The sequence below is a fragment of the Callorhinus ursinus genome, unplaced genomic scaffold, assembly GCF_003265705.2.
Source record: "Callorhinus ursinus isolate GAN/ISIS: 27379988/994484 unplaced genomic scaffold, GSC_fseal_2.0 scaffold13, whole genome shotgun sequence".
NCBI classification, from domain to species: Eukaryota; Metazoa; Chordata; class Mammalia; order Carnivora; family Otariidae; genus Callorhinus; species Callorhinus ursinus.
The window spans coordinates 47,581,341-47,599,133 of record NW_027397075.1 but is presented as its reverse complement, the minus strand read 5'-3'; the positions used below and the strand labels follow the sequence as shown (position 1 = coordinate 47,599,133).

The following is a 17,793-nucleotide window of genomic DNA, read 5'->3' as shown; positions in this document are numbered from 1 at the left end:
CCAGAGGGGATTCTGATGTTATCAACAGAAAAATAGTAGTAAGCTTGAAATTCAAACTTAAAGATTCATTTTACATTAACCATCAAGGCCTAAGGTAATGGCGAGTTGAAGGTGAGACCAATTATATGCTCATTTTTCTAGTGACTTATTTATTTAGTCTCTTACAAGTTGTTATAAGCAGAACTGGACTCCAGAGGGGTCTTTTGTTCTAAGTCTACTTCAGTAAAACCTTTGATGCCTTTATTTTTGGTTTTTGGTTTTTCCTCTCTTTAAAAAAAATTTTTTTATTAGTATCATAGTTTAACAAGTCAAATAGTTCTACAGCAGTGAATAAGATAAAAAGCAGTCCCCAGACACCCTGCCCCACAGTTCCCCTTTTTCAGGGGTAGCCACTGTCAAATCTTTTAGCTGATTCTTTGATGTGTATGTCTATATCTCTAAATAATATTTGTGCATTTCTATTTCTTTAGGGTTTTGTTTTATTTTGTTGCAGTTTTCAACATTATCTGTTGACTTCTTACTATGTGAGATGAGGATTTAGCTCTCTGTGCCTCCACCACTACCAAACCTCTGCATGCTCCGCATTCCCCTATCTTCCCAATATAGGATCATAATTTTGGTTTGATCAAGAGTATTATTATTTTTTTCTATTCAGAAAGGAGTTACATACTTTTTATTTCCTCTACTTTTTTTCCCCTTGAGGCTTTTTTTTAGAGCCTTGTCAAGGTATATTCACATATCACAAGTCCACCCATTTAAAGTATACAGTGCAGGGTCTTTAGGATGGTCAGAGTTAGGCAGTCATCAACACAATCTAATTCTAGAATTTTTTCAGCATCCAAAATTAGGGTTCCAATTTCTCTGTATCCTTATTAGCACTTCTTATTGTTTGTCTTCTTAATATAGCCCTTCTAGTGAATGCAAAGGGGTATCCCATTGTGGTTTAAATTTGAATTTCCCTAATGGCTAATGATGTAAAGCATTTTTTCATGTGCTTATTTGCCATTTGTATATTTTCTTTGGAGTAATGTTGAGTTATAAGTGTTCTTTATATACTCTGGATATAAGCCCCTTGTCATACAATGATTTGAAAATATCTTCTCTTATTCTATAGGTTGTCTTTTTACTTGCTTAATGGTGTTGTTTGATATAAAATTTTCTAATTTAGTTGAAATCCAATTTATCTGTTTTTTCCTTTGTCATTTGTGCTTTTGATGTTGTATCTAATGAAACCATTGCTTAACTCAAGGTCACAAAGATTTACTCCTATGTTTTATTCTAGGAGTTTTTTAGTTTTAAGGCTCTCTGGTCCATTGTGTGTTTATTTTTGTGTATGATGTGAGGTAAGGATCCAAATTCAGTCTTTTATACATGGATATCCAGCTTTCTCGGTATCATTTTTATTTTTTATTTTTTAAAATATTTTATTTATTTGACAGAGAGAGAGTGAGAGCAGGAACACAAGCAGGGGGAGTGGGAGAGGGAGAAGCAGGCTTCCTGCTGAGCAGAGAGCCAGATGTGGGACTCGATCCCAGGACTCAGGGATCATGACCTGAGCCGAAGGCAGATGCTTAACTGACTGAGCCACCCAGGTGCCCCTCTCGGTATCATTTTTAAAAGAGACTATTCTTTACTCCATTAAATTGTTTTCACACCCTTGCCAAAACTTAATTGACCATAAATGTAAGGGTTTATTCTTAGATTCTCATTTCTGTTCCATTGATGTATATGTCTATCCTTATGCTGATAGCACATTGCCTTGATTATTGTAGCTTTGTAGCAGGTTTGGAAATCGGAAAGTCTGAGTCCCCCAATTTTCTTCTTTTTCAAAGTTATTATGACTATGTTTGTCCTCTTATATTTCTATACGAATTTTAGAACCAGCTTGTCAATTTTTTTTTTTTTAAAGATTTTATTTATTTATTTGAGAGAGCGAGAATGAGAGAGAGAGAGCACATGAGATGGGGGAGGGTCAGAGGGAGAAGCAGACTCCCTGCTGAGCAGGGAGCCCGATGTGGGACTCGATCCCGGGACTCCAGGATCATGACCTGAGCCGAAGGCAGTCGCTTAACCAACTGAGCCACCCAGGCGCCCCAGCTTGTCAATTTCTGCAAAATAGTCCTCCAGGATTTTGATATGGACTGCATCAAATCTATAGCTCAGTTTGGGGAATATTGCCATCTTAATGATGTGTTAAGTCTTGTGATCCATGAACATGGATGTCTATTTGCTGCCTTGTCTTTATATTTACTTATCTCTCCCTAATTTTGGAAAATGAAAAAGCGAAGAATCATATGAGGAAAAAGCCATCAGTGTTTCCACCACTCACAATTTTAATTAACATTTTAACTTATTTTTTGAGATTTTCCTCCTTTTCCACAAAGAGATTCTTATCAACAGAATCATGTTTACACTGTAAATACATTTGGATTTCTTGGGGATGTTTTCACTGAACATGATGTCCTAAGCATTTTCTGTTATCTTTTTAGCAAAATATTTAAAATAGTCCACTGAGTAAATGTTCCATAGTTTATCTAGCTATTCTATCATAGTTGGACATTTTGTTTCCAATATTTTGTGAAAATTTTTTTCTGAATTAAGGGTTCCTTCATCCCATTAAAATAGATTCCCAGAGGTGGCATTTCTGTGTTAATTGCAGTAACCATTTTAAGAGTATTAATGAAAAGTGAGTTGTTTAAGTATTTTTAGTGTGTCATTAATTATTCTTAGTTTTGGAAACCAAGTCACAAAAAAAGTTACATATGTTGACTAAGTTTGGACCAAAATAATAACAACAACAACGTTTAGCCATTATTGAGTATTAGCACAATCATTCTAGGGACCCACATGGATTATCTTATTTAGTTCCCCAAACAACCAAAACTGAAGCTCAAGGAAAGACTTGCCTCAGATCACACAGCCTTGAAGTTGTAGTAGAACCAGAGTTTAAACACTTGCAGCCTGGGTTTGGAGCACATGCTTGCAAGCACTCTGCAGTACTGCCTCCTTTAGAACTCAACACAGGAAAGCAAAATTGGAGTTAAGACCTGACCAAGAGGGGCACCTGGGTGGCTCAGTTGGTTATCTGCCTTCGGCTCAGGTCATGATCCCAGGGTACTGGGCTCCAGCCTGCTTCTCCCTCTCCCTCTACCACTTCCCCTGCTTGTGCTTTCTCTCTCTCTAATAAGTAAATAAAATATTTTAAAAAAAGAGAAAAAACCTGACCAAGAGTTATGCCTAGATTTCTCCATTTCTGGATGCTGCTAGAGTTCCTCTGAAGAGCACTACAGAGCAGCAACCCCACATGAATGCCAAGGGCTGGCACATTGGCTATTCAACCCTATAGCCCAGCTTTCAGCAACAGATTGGCTGCTGCTAATGACACTTCCATTTTGAAAATTATGGTCCTCTGCTTTCCCAACTTCTAATTGTCACCCCAAGCTTCACTGCTATCCTGGGCTTCATATCTTCTCTTCTGGCCCTTTTAACACAGCAGCCAGAAGGCTTTAAACTCAAGGCACGGCCACTTTTCCCTCTGCCCTACTTTTCCCAGCCAGCACCTGCTCTGTCACTTCCTGGTGTTTCACTGTTTCGGCCAACAATCTTCAGCACTGTCGAGGTGAATGGTTCTTAACCCCAGCTGTGCATCATAACCAGTGGTGGAGCTTTTTAAAAGTTTGTGTATCCCCAGATAGGTCTGGGGTGGGGACCAAGTACCTGTATGTTTATAAAGTTCCAAGTAATTCTGTTATGTAGCCAGGATTGAGAACATCTGGTTTAGGCATTATTGAATGACAAAGATGATTGTCTTTATATTAAAGGAAAGAAACCTTACCTGTTTTATCTCATGTGCTTGCTATAGTCTCACCAGTCAGCAGAATACTTAGAGTCTGTTTTTTGATGCCTGGAACCTCCCCGTCCTCTCTCAGCAGTAATGACATTTAACAAAAATTGCTTAATAATTCCTTGCTGAGTTGCTATAGGGGCACTAGACTTAAAAATGAGTAAATCATCATCACCTTCCCCTAGGTGCTCACAGTCTAGTCCAGGAGGCAGATACAAAAGCTGTGGTACATTATTAACATTGCTCCTAGCTATATAAACAAAAGAACCTACTTACTCTGGGAGAGGAGGAAAGAAGTTTGTGAATTCTTCACAATGAAAAGAAGTTTGTGAATTGTGTAACAATGAAGTTAACGATGTCATCAGAGCCTGAAACATGAGAATTTTTGCCTGGCCAAGAAGGGACAGACTTGGCAAGAAAGCCACATGAACAAAGACAGAGATGTGACATTGTGCAGCTTGTTCAGGAAGCAATGAGTAGTCTCCTGTAACAGGATCCTAAAGTAGCAGAGTACATGATATGACTGAAAAGGTGGGGTGAGGCCAGATGGCAAACCCTATACAGAAAGGAGCTGCAAAGTGACCAGTTATTAGTAAGCTCTCTATAATTCCTCAAAGGAACTGACTTTCAGGAAGCTTTTAGGATAGTAAAGCAGTCTATGCTACCGTGTCATCAGATCTCGTGCAGTGCTTAGGGTCAGTGGAAATTCAGTAGATGATGTGCTAAATGGGCATGTCATATTAAATCGATAGATCAGTATAATGGCATACTGTATAGCTGTTAAAAAGAATGCAGTACATCTAACGTACTTGTAGAGATATAGAGAAAAAGATAACACTTTTAAGAGAAAAGAGCAAACTGCAGAATGTATGTGGGGGAGTATGTGGTGTATGTGTGTTTTTAAAGTATGATATGCCTTGTGTGTACTAACAGGCATATAGAAAATTGTGAGTTGCACAAGAACATGAGTAAAATGAGAAGATTAAAAAGAGGACTTTTTACTTTTCACCTTATTCCCCTCTTTAACTGTTTGGTTCTTCTTTTTATCATGAACTTTATTATCTTAATAATCTAATTACTATTTTTAAAAAAAGATTTAAATTTGGCCTAGAGTTTTGTTAGCCTTCCAAGTTAAAATCTACTCTTTGAACCCCCATGGTCCCCTCCTTCTTTCATTTTAACATCTTAAAGGAAGAGAAATGCCCTAGCTTTCTACCACATCAGATCCCCCGCTGACCTTTAGTAAACACTTCAGAAACTTAGATATCTGTGTGGCCCAAGCCCAGCTGCCCCTGGCCCAGTTTTTCCTTCTCCCCTAATCCTGTCTTCGAATCTGCATGTTGTAAGACCCATACTATTTTAGGACTTTCTGCCTTAACCATACCCTTCAGCCCACTTTAATGGAACTAAAGACTACAGGGGTTATGTAGTGACTGTTGACCTGCACTGAGCAGTGAAACAAATGAAAAGTTTCTGTCCTCCTGAAATAATAACAAATCAAGCTCTGGAACATGAGTATGAGAACTATGACCAGATGCTTCAGGGACAGGTCCCTGTCACTAATTTCCCTTGTATAGCGTGTTATGACAAAAATGGGGGTTTCCAGTAATGATGCATTGAAGGAGCAGTATCACTTTGGCCATTTCTAAACATATGGTTGATGGGAAAAGTTTAGGCAAAAGTCAGTTTGTAGAATTTCTCTGTTGCAAGGCAAAACTGCTTGATTAGTAAAAAGCACAGGGTAGAACATAAAGGGTAACTAAATGCCTGAAATTAATGCTTGTAAATCTGTATTCTAGTTAAAAGAGAGATTGTATTTTTATGTCAGCTCATTTTAAATTCAAATGCATATAAATGCAATTCAGTAATTAAGCTGAATTAAATATCAGAGTGATAATTCAAAGAGTTTGTGACTTAGAAAATAAACTGATGGCCTTTACTTGTTATTGGAGATAGGAACACTGTTTCAGAAATCTACAAAGCTCAGAAGGAAAGTAAGAAAATACAGAGCTGTCTGTGGTGGGGCCCAAGGGGGAAGAAGCATAAAGTTTATAAGAATTTGCCTAAAGTACTTGCCATTGCTTGTAAACAAGAGACAGGACACATAGAGAAGAGTTCTATCCACTGTTTGATTTGTTTTACTAAGAGCAAGCAAGCATTTCGTTTCTAAAATGTTCTTTGGCATTCTTTGGCTTGTAGCCATTTGTAAATTAAGGTGGAAAACCAAGTGAGGCCTAATAACCTTAACAAGTAATTGATGGGGTTATTTCTTGTGGAGATTAAAAGCTCTCCATTTAACAGATATGGAAACTGAAGTAGAGGAGGTAAAGGGTTGTGTTCAAGTCAATAGTAAATGAATGTGCCAAATTTTAGACCAGGACACTTCTGTTTGGGAGCCATTGTGCAGTGCCTCTCTGCCCTAGCATTGCTGAAAAGTATATATGGCAATCCTAATGGCAACTTTACTTATGAAAACAAAATATTAACAACCTGATGTCTAACTGTTACCTTAGAATACTTGGTAGCTATTAAAAATGATAATATAAATCTATATTAATGTGAGAAATAGTCATGATATGCTAAGAAGCAGGTTACTAAATAGTATATACATTATGGTCTTGTTTTTGTATAGAAAAATTTGAAGTGTATAATGTATATATTACATGCACAAGTATAGAAAAAATGCTAAAAGTGGTTTACCTGAATACTTTGAATTTTTTTTTTAATTTTTCTGTATTTTCTAGATTTAAAAGTATATGTTTACAACAGTGGTTGGGAGGCTGGCAGTTAGGAAAGGGGAAGGAAAATGTTCCAAGGGTGTGTTAACAATCCAGTGATCTGTGTAACCTACTCACTGGGAAACCCATTTCTATATGAGTAAATTAGCTATAATTTTCCTTGATGAGAATTCAGGAATTTTCTATGACTTTCTCTTCTGATTTTTGTGACCCTCTTTTTTTTTTTTTTTCCAGTGACAGTGACAAGTAGCCAGAGTACTCCTGCCAAAGCGCCCAGAGTAAAGAGCAGTCCATCCATTTCCTCCCCATCATCAGCAGCTTGTGCTCCAAGCTGTGCAGGAGACCTCCCTCTTCCTTCAAATACTCCCACATTCTCTATTAAAACCCCTCCTGCCAAAGCCCGGTCTCCCATCAGCAGAAGAGGCTCTGTCTCCTCTGGCTCTCCCAAGCCACCCTCATCTTTCAAGATGTCCATTAGAAACTGGATGACCCGAACACCGTCCTCATCACCACCTATCACTCCACCTGCTTCTGAGACCAAGATCACATCTCCAAGAAAAGCCCTCATTCCTGTGAGTTTGAAATCATCCCAAGCGGTGGCTTGCTCAGAGTCTAGAAATCGAGTAAAGAGGAGGCTAGACTCAAGTTGTCTGGAGAGTGTGAAACAGAAGTGTGTGAAGAGTTGCAACTGTGTGACTGAGCTTGATGACCCAGTTGAAAAGCTTCATTTGGATCTGTGCTGCCTTGCTGGTAACCAGGAGGACCTTGGTAAGGACTCTCTAGGCCCTACCAAACCAAGCAAGATAGAAGGAGCTAGTATGAGTATCTCAGAGCCTCCTTCTCCTGCCAGTCCTTATGCTTCAGAAAGCTGTGGGACACTACCTCTTCCTTTGGGATCTTGTGGAGAAGGGTCTGAGGTTGTAGGCAAAGAGAATAGCTCCCCAGAGAATAAAAACTGGTTATTGGCCATGGCAGCCAAACGGAAGGCTGAGAATTCATCTCCGCGAAGTCCATCCTCCCAGACCCCCAATTCCAGGAGACAGAGCGGAAAGACTTCTCCAGGCCCGGTAAGTTGGCAGTGGTGGGAAGATGCATTTCCTAACTCAAATGGGGCCAGTGAGAGGATACATTCCCTAACTTGAAGAGGTCAGACACAAATCCCTTCTCAGGAGTCAGGATGCTTTCTTTTTTTTTAGTAAATCTATTTATACCTAGAGTTGCCAAATTTAGCACATAAAAATTCAGGACAAATATTGCATGGGACATATTTATACTAAAAATTCCTTATACCAAAAAGTTATTTGTTTGAAATTCAAATGTAACTGGATATTGCTGTATTTTATTATCTAGCAGCCCTATTTATTCCCATTAAATGCCTTCTGTCAAGGTCCAGGGGTGCCTGAGTGGCTCAGTCCATTAAGCTTCTGACTCTTGATTGCGGCTCACGTCTTGATCCCAGGGTTGTGAAATCCAACCCTCCTGGCTCCCAGCTGAGCAGGGAGTCTACTTCTCTCCCTCTGCCCCTACCCTCCCTCCCCCACTCGCCTGGAGGGTGGGCGCTCTCACTCTCTCTCCCTCTCTTTCAAATAAATTAATTAATTAAAAAAAAAACAAACCTCCTATCAAGTTCCATAGCCCTCAGCCCTCTTGCTTGATTCCTCAAAGCCTTCATCATCCTCTAGTATATCAATTCAAAGGTATCTTCCCTCTACTTTGTTTGATATTATTCCCTCCCCACCCCACGCCCACCTTTTCTTTTTATTTTCTCCGCCGCCACCCCCAGGCCCCCTTTTTATTTTCTCCACCACCCCCCCGAGCCACCACTTTTTATAGATTCCCTCCCCTTCTTATGGATAAAGCTGACATTCATGGGCAAGTTGCCAACGTCCATAAATAGATTTCCAGTTTGTAATTACAGTTTGATTATTTAAAATACGGTGAAACTTAGATACTTACAAAGCAATTTAAATGAAGAATCCTTCCAGATTTTTATGATTTTCTCCAATCTTTTTTACAGTCATCTTACTCACACCAGTATTTTTGGCAATTCACCTATTACCTATACTTTTAAAACATTCAGCTTAGTTTCACTTACCTTTTTAGGACTCATTTCATTGACTAGCATAAATTTAAGTTAAATAATTTCAAAAACAAGTACTGCTGGCAGAAAATAGGTTTGTGAAATTGGGAAAGGAAGTGACTCATTACTAATGGTGGAGGAAGTAGCTATAAGCGTTGGGTGAGTATGGGCACCAGTCAGAACTAAAAAGCTTCAGGTAATCAGTTTGCAAGTTAAGGTGGGATGGGTTAAGGAAGTTTCTGCTGTGCTTCATAGTAGCTCTTGCTCTGTGTTAAGGAGAAGGTGGTAGAATGATTAAAATCCACTCCAAGAATCTAAAAGGCAGAAACTGGATAACCTCAGGCCAGTTCTAGTTTAATAAGTGTTCATATCCCCTTCTTACTATCATGAAGCCTATCCCATAATCAGAGGGAAAATAAACTAGAAATATTTTAAAGATTATTTCAAACACAAGCTCCAACCAAGACCTTGCTACAGAACATGAAAAAAAAATCAGCTATAATATAGGAATTATATTTTCACTGTATCTGTTTTTTGCCCCTAACCAAAAATTTTTTTTTCACCAGAGGAACTGGTCTCAGCTGTGTGTTAGCAGAAAAATAATTTCAATGAAAAATTGTTTTCACTAATGTGTGAATTTTAAAGGCTTTTAAAAAGAGTGTCCTGGTCCCATATATTTCTGGTTTTGTAATTTCAGTCTTTGAAGCTAAAGTTTCTTTAAAAGAATTTTCTGCTTTATGTGCATGATGATAATGTAGATTCTTTCAGAAGAGGGTAGCGGCTGCCATTTGAATCGCTATCCCATTTGTAAATTTGGGAGGGTGATTTACTCATTTGTTTCAAGAAGAAGGGTTATTTTAACCTTTCGTTCCTACTAGGAGGTTTAACTGGTAAATATTTTCTGTTCACGTGAAAAATCTATCCCTTCCATCCTTGCATACTGTCTGTTCAATTTTTATTAAATTCAGTACAAGTCAGCCAAAAGACACATTGCCATCAAAATGTTTGGGACTGAAAGCTGACTGACTAAATTTCTAGGCATCGCAATTTAAAATACCTTTTAGTGCTAACTTGCTGAAGTTAACAGCTGAACTTTATCTTGAAATCTAAACTTTCTTTTTCTAGGTCACTATTACTCCCAGCTCCATGAGGAAAATCTGTACATACTTCCATAGAAAATCCCAAGATGACTACTGCAGTCCTGAACAATCAACAGAATTATAGATTCTAATCTGAGTGAGTTAACTGAACTTTGGCCCATTAAAACAAGACAAAAAATAGAACAGAGTGATTCTATAACTCTAATCTTTAAGAAAGCTACCGTTTTTTTCATTTTCAGAGAAAATCCTTTCAACTCTGAAGTTTACCTGCTCTGGTTCTACTACCATAGCTTATATGCAGCTTCCTTGGGATGAATGCTCTGTTTAATTCCATAAAGTAAGTTTATCACTCTGTAACTTTCTGAATGAGTAGTCTTTACTTTTTAAATTATGCCTCTTCTCTACAATAATGACATCCCACCTCATAGAGGCAAAAAGCAAGACTTGTCTCTTGTTACTCTGAGACTGTGGTGCACAGTGGAAAATATCTGCTGGTCATGGCAGGAGGCCTGTCTGTGAAGGCTGGTTGCTGAAGAAGTCTTCTGCTGGAGACCTCTGGATCTGTGCTGCCTCAAACAAATATAATTTCATTTAAAATTTATATAATCTTTTCACTACACTTTTGGGAGTTTTTTTGTTTTTTTAGTATGTGTAAAAATGTGATGTTCAGATAAGTACATTTATCTTGATTCAGTGTTCAGTGTTAAAATACAGTCTCTTAAGTTAAAATCATCTTTTTTTTAAGAGCAGTGATAAATGTCAGCTCTTTGGAGAAACTAGGAGAACAACACTAGAAACCTTTACTTGTCTTTTTTCCCCCAGATATATCTCCCATATGAGACTTAAGGTCCTTCTATTTTTACTAAGCGATTTACTATGGTACCAATCCAACATCATGGTCTCTAAGAGGTTATAATTTTTGCCATTTACTAGACAAAGATATTTATAAAATCAATAGTCATACATTAAAATTGGGGTTTGAATTCAACTTGAATTCAGTTCTCTAGGGGCTGTAATTTTTTAAAAATACAAGTCATCAATTTAAGAAAAAGTAATGATTTCTTACTGGTACTTTTATTAAAAGAACATAGCTCTGAACTGAAATCCAGAACCTAAAAAACAATTTTTGGCTTTAACTTGAATTTTTGGATTCTCTTCATATACATAAAAAACATATACATAAAAAACCTCTAGTATAGCCCTGAGCTGAAAAGTCATGGAAATATCTCTAAATATTTAATATAGAAGGTGTTCAGATTGATTCTAAGTTAATAATATGCAAAATATTTTGAACATCTTCCCTTTAATCAGCAATTACATATCAATCATCTTGAACTGTTGTTTTCTGTTTTTCGCCTTTATAACCTCAGAGACACAAGCTCTATGTACCTTCTATGTACTGTGTCCTTGGAAGGGGATCCCCTAACAATCATGACACTTGGTTCATTTTATCCATATCCTTAAGAAATATGTAGATTTTATTCATATTTTTGTCAAAATTTAAAAATCTGTTCTTAATGACAAATTTTAATTCCTTTGATTCCTGTAAGTTGAGCTTGTACCAACCAGAACTACGTATGTGAATTAAACATGGCTTCTCCGTGGTTTTATGCAAGGAGAAAAATAAAGAGAAGCCTCAGAATTGCTGTTTTTGAAACAAAGCACTCCATAGAATTAACTGAATATTTAGAAACTCTACTTATAATTAGTGTTTGATTTTTTAATGTTAGGTTATGGAAAGGTGTTATTTATGACCATATCTGCTAATAATGCTACCTATCTCTTGCTTTGAAAGCCAGTGGGGGTGGGGGGTAGGATAACTAAAGTAGATGATTATATTCTTTGTATCCTTGAACATCTCCTAACAGCTCTACCGAGTAAAATTGGGGTAAATGTGGCTGACAGAAACTGTGCTGAGAGTCTCCTGGCTGTAACACGTCCCACTTGGAAAACTAGTACTTCAAATGGGTACCAAAGGTCAAATGTAATGAGATAATAATTATTCCTGCCTCTGTCAGCGTCAGACTTTGAGCTGGTCCTGAATAATAAAGCCTTTTACCTTATCTGATATCCTTTTCTGAGCTTTTTGCATTAACCTAGAAGCAGTCTACACAAAAGAGCTCTAGTAGTAATCAAGAATCCCTTCTACTTGTTCATTGAATAAAATTTGTTTATTCCCAAGGATATGATCTAGTTCAAGCTGAAAGAGGTTTTAATAAAATACGTCTTGCTTGGTCAGACCTTGAGTGTGTAAGATGGCTTGGATTACTTGAAGTAGGGTGGAGTGTTGTACTTCTTTTTCTAAACAAGTATTTCCAGCCCAAGCTTTTCCATTTGAATACACTCCCAGCATTATTGCTACAGTGCTGTATTAGAGTTTCCTTTGGCTGTTTCAACACAGGCCCTTAATTTACTTTTGTGAGGGTTGACTAATTAGTCCTTTAAAATGTTTCCTTTAATCTGGGCTGCACATTTAACTGATGATAAATCAAGACCATCTGTAGCTACCCTGTTGGACTGGCAGAGGGCGAGTTCAGCTCACCACCCCGTCTCCAGCCCTAATAGCTTAAAACTTCACTAAGACTTTTGGAACATCCTGTATAGGAATCATTTTTTTAAATCCTCAACTGTGCAATATGGATGCCTGGAGGTAACTTTTTAAAGTGTGTGTGTGTGTGTGTGTGTGTGTGTGTGTGTGTGTGTGTGTTGCTTTAACCCCCAGCCTATGGTCATGATCTTGTATAGGTCACATATCAAGGCAAATATGCCTTTTGAGAGCCTATCATAGCAGATAAACTGCTGCTCTCTGGTCTGTTTTTCTGCTTTTCCTAGTCCCAAGAGGGTCTGGATTTTCTTTCACACTGCTCTTAAAGCAAAGGCCAAGTAGTCTCACAGAATTCAGTTCCACAACCAGGTAGCATGCACAACATTTTACAGATGTGCATCAGAAGAGAGCCTGAGTGAGAATGTCATGCTGGGGAAACTGAGTTGTCCTCCTTATGGCAATTAAAGGGATGAATGTAGGCCCAGTGAGCTCTTGCTCATCAAGTCTCACTACTTCTCAACAGGTCTTCATAGGAGATTCTTTGGCTGCCCCAGGTTTGGATCAAGCCACATCATGAAATAACCAGTCATTAAATTCTTGGGAATTATGGAAAACCCTGCTTTATGCATTAGCTCTTTAGATACTGGTTGAAAGTTATAGGGAGGCCAAACACTACATTGGACATGAGGTGAGTCTAATGCTTCATTAGATTTGATGCTAGGAATACAAGCCCAGCTTGTTATAAGGGATCCATTTTGTTGTCTAAAGTGGTAGAAAAACCTGTTTTATTTCTGAGCTATGTTTGAGTGCCTGCTAAAAAACACAAGGGTCGTTAGGGAATGATGTAGGGTAAAGTCAACCTTTTCAAAAAATCACCTGAGCATATTAAGCAGCTTGTTCAGATCTGTAGGCTTACAGCAAGTACATAGTATACAAATAAGTATTATATTATTAAAGAATAGGCTTGTTCGATCCCCAGCACTTATCCCTCCCATTTCCCGGCTAAGCCAAGAAAGAGGATTTCAAGTATATATAACCAGGTTCTTTATTTTAAATTTCAAAGGTTTAGTATTCCGTTTATACTTCATTTCTCTTTAATTTCCTTAACTTGCCACATGCCCCTTCCTGTTTTGACATTCTAAATAATTTGTATTCAAGCCATTTTGTGGACTGTGAATAGCACATTTCAAAATGTCTTTGATTGGAAGGTTTTCAATTCAGTCAGCATTTTATTCATCACCTGGGTGCCAAGCCCTGTGTGAGGCACCTGGACTGGAGAGTTCTCTTTATTTTTTTGTTGTCAGAGGAGTCACTTTATCTATGGCATGTCAATGGGTAAAGTCGGCATTTGAGAGAAACAGGCAAAGATCAGATTTTCAAGTCCTTTGAGTAAAGTTGTTTGTGAGCAGCTATTAAGGTAGCAAGTGCTGTCTAGATGCAATGCAAACTCTTCCCTCCAGGAACTTCTTTCAGCAGCTGCTTAGAGCACCTGAACTTTTCAAAGTAAAATGCTTTTCTCATGCATGTGTTTATTATGTTCTTTACAATATTATGAATAATAGTTAAAAGCATGATCTCTGTAGCCAAACTGCCTAGCTTTGAATCCAAGCCCTAGCTGTGTGACCTTGGGCAAGTTCCTTAACCTCTCTGTGAATCAGTTTTCTCGTTTATAAAATGGGATTGTGTGGTTATCACACAAATATAGCTCTTAGGACAGTGCCTGGCACACAATAGCTAACGTTTATTGAACAATTACTGTTAGCTATTAGTCTCAAGATCGGGAGAGAAGGGATTCTATCCTTATTTGATAAATGGGCATAAAGGTTTAACTTTTCAGTTCTAACTCATTCCTGTTCATTCCCATTCCACTAGAACCATGGTCCTCAAAGGTATGGGAACTAAATAAAAATCACCTGAGAAGCCTTTTTTTTTTTACCAATGTTGCCTGAGTCTCCCATTCCTAGCGCTTTTCAAAAGGAGCAAGTAGACCACTAGAAAAACAAAACGAAAACAAAAGCAACTCCAGTTCTGCAGGTGTTTGAGATTCATGATTCCTACCTACTAAGTACACATTAAAATTACAGAGGTTATTTCATATGTGGTCTCAGCCAGTGTTCAAAGAGGTTATAATTTGCAAATCTGTACCCTGGACTCCTAAGCAAGCCAAAGCATTTGCTCTCACAGAGCTCACCCTCCCATTTCCTGACCTCTGCCCCCAGCTCTGCTACATTGTTTAGCATGTGTTCACCTTTGGGGAGGAAGCTGCAGCTGGCTGGCCGTTAGTGCCAATTCTTGATCACTTGTTAGACTATTGTGTTCCATGGCCAGTGAGTAGGCACATAAGAGATGAAGCTCAAAGCAGGCCATGTTGCTCTCTTAGTAGCATTGATTTTGTAGGATGCAAGATTCAAACATTTGGTTGAGGAGTAATGTGTGGACTCTAGATTCTTTTTTCTCACTTAATGAGATTCTTCCCTGGGCTTCTTTTTGATGCCAGTAATACCTGTTGCCAGTGTCACATCAGTGCCAAAATACCAGCCATGGAGGTTTCTTTGACATTATGGTGGAGAAACCCAACACTGGAGTTTCACTTAGCATCTGAGCACCAAATTATGCCGCCACTGCTACTGTTCAAGACCCTGGTTTCCAAATTTCCAGGAACTTACAAAATGTGGCGTTCTCGATTAGGAGCTGGCATCTGCACCTCTGCAAACAGATAGTCGTCCCCCCATGCTCAGCGCCCTTCGTGGGTTGGTGCCAAAACTATCAATTCTAATGAAGATGTTAAGGGCTGCTTTTTGTTTTCCTGTTATCAGCCTACTCACTTTCCAAGTCATAGTGTAAAAGTACAAAAATTATACAAATCAGCCCTTCCCCCAGCAATATACTACCAGATAATATATGTTAACTGAAACAGTAAGCTATAAATAAATCATCTGGCCTTGCTATGTTGACATGAAGTTAACAAATATTGTCACACCACATCATTCAATAATCGTTCAGAACCATTCTTCCCCTTTTTAATTTCTCTTCCACCTTTTTTCCATAACCTACCATGCACTCACAATTTTCCACGAATTATTTAATAAGAAGCATAATAGAGTTTATTAAGTGTAACTGTGAAATAACAGGAACTGAAATAATTAAAATTAAAATCCAGTAGGCATTATTGTCTCTGTAATGGGTCATTATTTGGCCCACCAGTTAATAAGTTGGAAACGCTGCTTCCTCAAAAGCCTTATTGAATTTAGATAGCTTTATGTAGGAGTAAGAGACTCAGAGTCCAAAAATCAGTATCTTCACAAGGGTTGACTAGCAAACAATCTGAAGTGAACATTAATAACTTCAGGATAGGGGTAGGAAGGTAGTTATGCTAAACATTTCTCAGCTCCCTAATTAGGCAATTAGGTATTGGCCTTGAAGTGTTGAATCTGTAATTAAGTTTCTAGCTTTGGAAGACTATGTCCTAAAACCAAAAGATGTAAGCAACGAAGTCTAGAATTACACGTGGAGAGTCGGGAGGATAAGGAAAATTAGAATGTGGTTTTTTGATGATTAAGACTGGTTTCTGTTACAGCCAACTCTCCTGTAAAATAAATTTCACAAAGAGAGGATGTCGTTTAGAGCAGCTTGTTAATTTGAGTTATCCTATAGGGTCCTCTTGCCCTCCTGTTTACTTTGTCAGTATTTCTAGTCCCATTCATTTTTCTCCTTTTTCAGGTTATGTTGCCCACTGAACTCAGTTGAATAGTAATTAAAGCCAGTTGGGGATTTGATTCCCAGATGGGCCAATTCACTTCACTCTGTTCCATGGCCCTTGGCACCCTCTCACTTACCTATCCTAGCCATCTGCTCCGGAAAGAGGAGTGGAGGGGCGCCTGGGGGGGCTCAGTCATTGGGCGTCTGCCTCCAGCTCAGGTCATGGTCCCAGGGTCCTGGGATTGAGTCCCGCGTTGGGCTTCCTGCTCAGCGGGAAGCCTGCTTCTCCCACTCCCACTCCCACTCCCCCTGCTTGTGTTCCCTCTCTCGCTGTGCCTCTCGCTGTCAAATAAATAAAATCTTTAAAAAAAGAAAGAGGAGTGGAAAAAGTGTTTAGGCTCAGTATAAACCCCAGAGACAAACTCATAATAGGTATCCTCACTACATAACTTATAGGCATTTTGAAAGCCTGTCTTTCCCTGTCTTTCTCCCTAAAGACCAAGTTAATAAACCTCTTTTGATAAACTTGTAGATTGTTTCATGTAATGCACACAATAACCCTGTGGGTGGATATAGTTTGTTATCCACGTTTTGACAGATGAGGAAACTAAAGCACAGAGAAGTTAGGTAATTAGCCCAAGGACACATGGCCAGCAGCTTGTGGATTTGGTCTGACTCAAAGCCCACTGTCTTAATTCCCGTACTATAATGCCTCAGAGAAAGAGACTTGTCCCTGGCCCTCTATTAATCAAATACAGGATTTCTATTTTGCACACATTCAAATAAGAAGAACTCTCAAAATGTTCCAGATACATTTGTTCTTTGAGTAATAAATGAAATAATGTTACGTCTTGGAGAAGACACCATTCTCAACTACCAGAGGAAGGTAATATACAGGGCTAGAAGCTAGAATCAGTACTGATAATGTGTGTTATAGGAACATAAGATTAACAAAGATGATTGAAATTTAGAAAAACAGGCACAGAAGGTAAAATTCTTCAGAAAAGCTTGCTCACTAATGTAGGGGAAAGAATGAAGAATGGAGATGAGGGTATACATACCTTGTGACCTAATGATTCTACCCCTGTACCTTTGGGAAGCTCACATGCACTGGGCACAGTGAAGATGTTCAGAGCAGCATTGTTTATACTGGCCAAAGGCTGGAAACAACCCAAATATCCATTCACAGTAGAATTGGTAGACTGGAATACTCATGGTCGAATACTATGTAACCATGAAACAAAAAAGAATAAACTAGCTACACACAAAATGAATGAATGTTAGAACGGTGAACAAAAGAAGCAAGAAACAAGGGAATGCATGCAGTATGGTTCTCTTCATATCAGGTGTTAACAAAAAATGCAAAACTGAAGTAGGATTGAAGGATACATACATGGATGGTAAAAGGCAAAACAAAGATCATTATCACAATAAATCGAGATAGTGGATTCTTCTGGAAGGTTGTACTTGGGGAATAACACAGGGAGGACTTGCTAGGTTATGGCAAGGTTCTCTCTTCCCCTGCTTGGTGGTTACATGGGTGTTTGCTTTATAATTATGCCTTACATTTATGTTTTATGCATATTTCTATCTGTTTTATGATTCATGATGTTTTTAAAGGTTTTTGAAAAGGAATGAAGTTCAGATAGTTCTTGAGAAGATCAGGCAAGAAGCAGATTCTAGATAGATTTGATAATAACAATTATTCAAATGGAATAAGCTACTACTCTTTTTAATACTTTCTAAGGAAAAGGGAAAATCCTCTGTTCCCTCAACACAGAAGAATG

General features: G+C 38.3%; 1 protein-coding gene across 5 annotated transcripts in view; it reads left to right on the top strand.

Annotated features, from left to right (window-relative positions):
- DTL (denticleless E3 ubiquitin protein ligase homolog) overlaps positions 1–12,849 on the top strand; it is a 42,529-nt gene extending 29,680 nt beyond the window's left edge. The window contains exons 14-17 of one of the 5 annotated variants that reach the window (XR_003209598.2): positions 6,817–7,649; positions 9,788–9,898; positions 10,002–10,099; positions 12,831–12,849. Coding sequence is in view for 3 of the 5 variants with exons in the window: in XM_025878089.2 (XP_025733874.1) it covers positions 6,817–7,649; positions 9,788–9,886 (932 nt within the window). In the remaining 2 variants the exon portion in view is untranslated. Of the gene's footprint in view, positions 1–6,816; positions 7,650–9,787; positions 9,899–9,975; positions 11,973–12,830 lie in introns of those variants that run through there. The other 4 variants (XR_003209597.2, XM_025878089.2, XM_073900224.1 and 1 more) reach the window with 4 other exon arrangements.
- Positions 12,850–17,793: the final 4,944 nt, after the last annotated feature.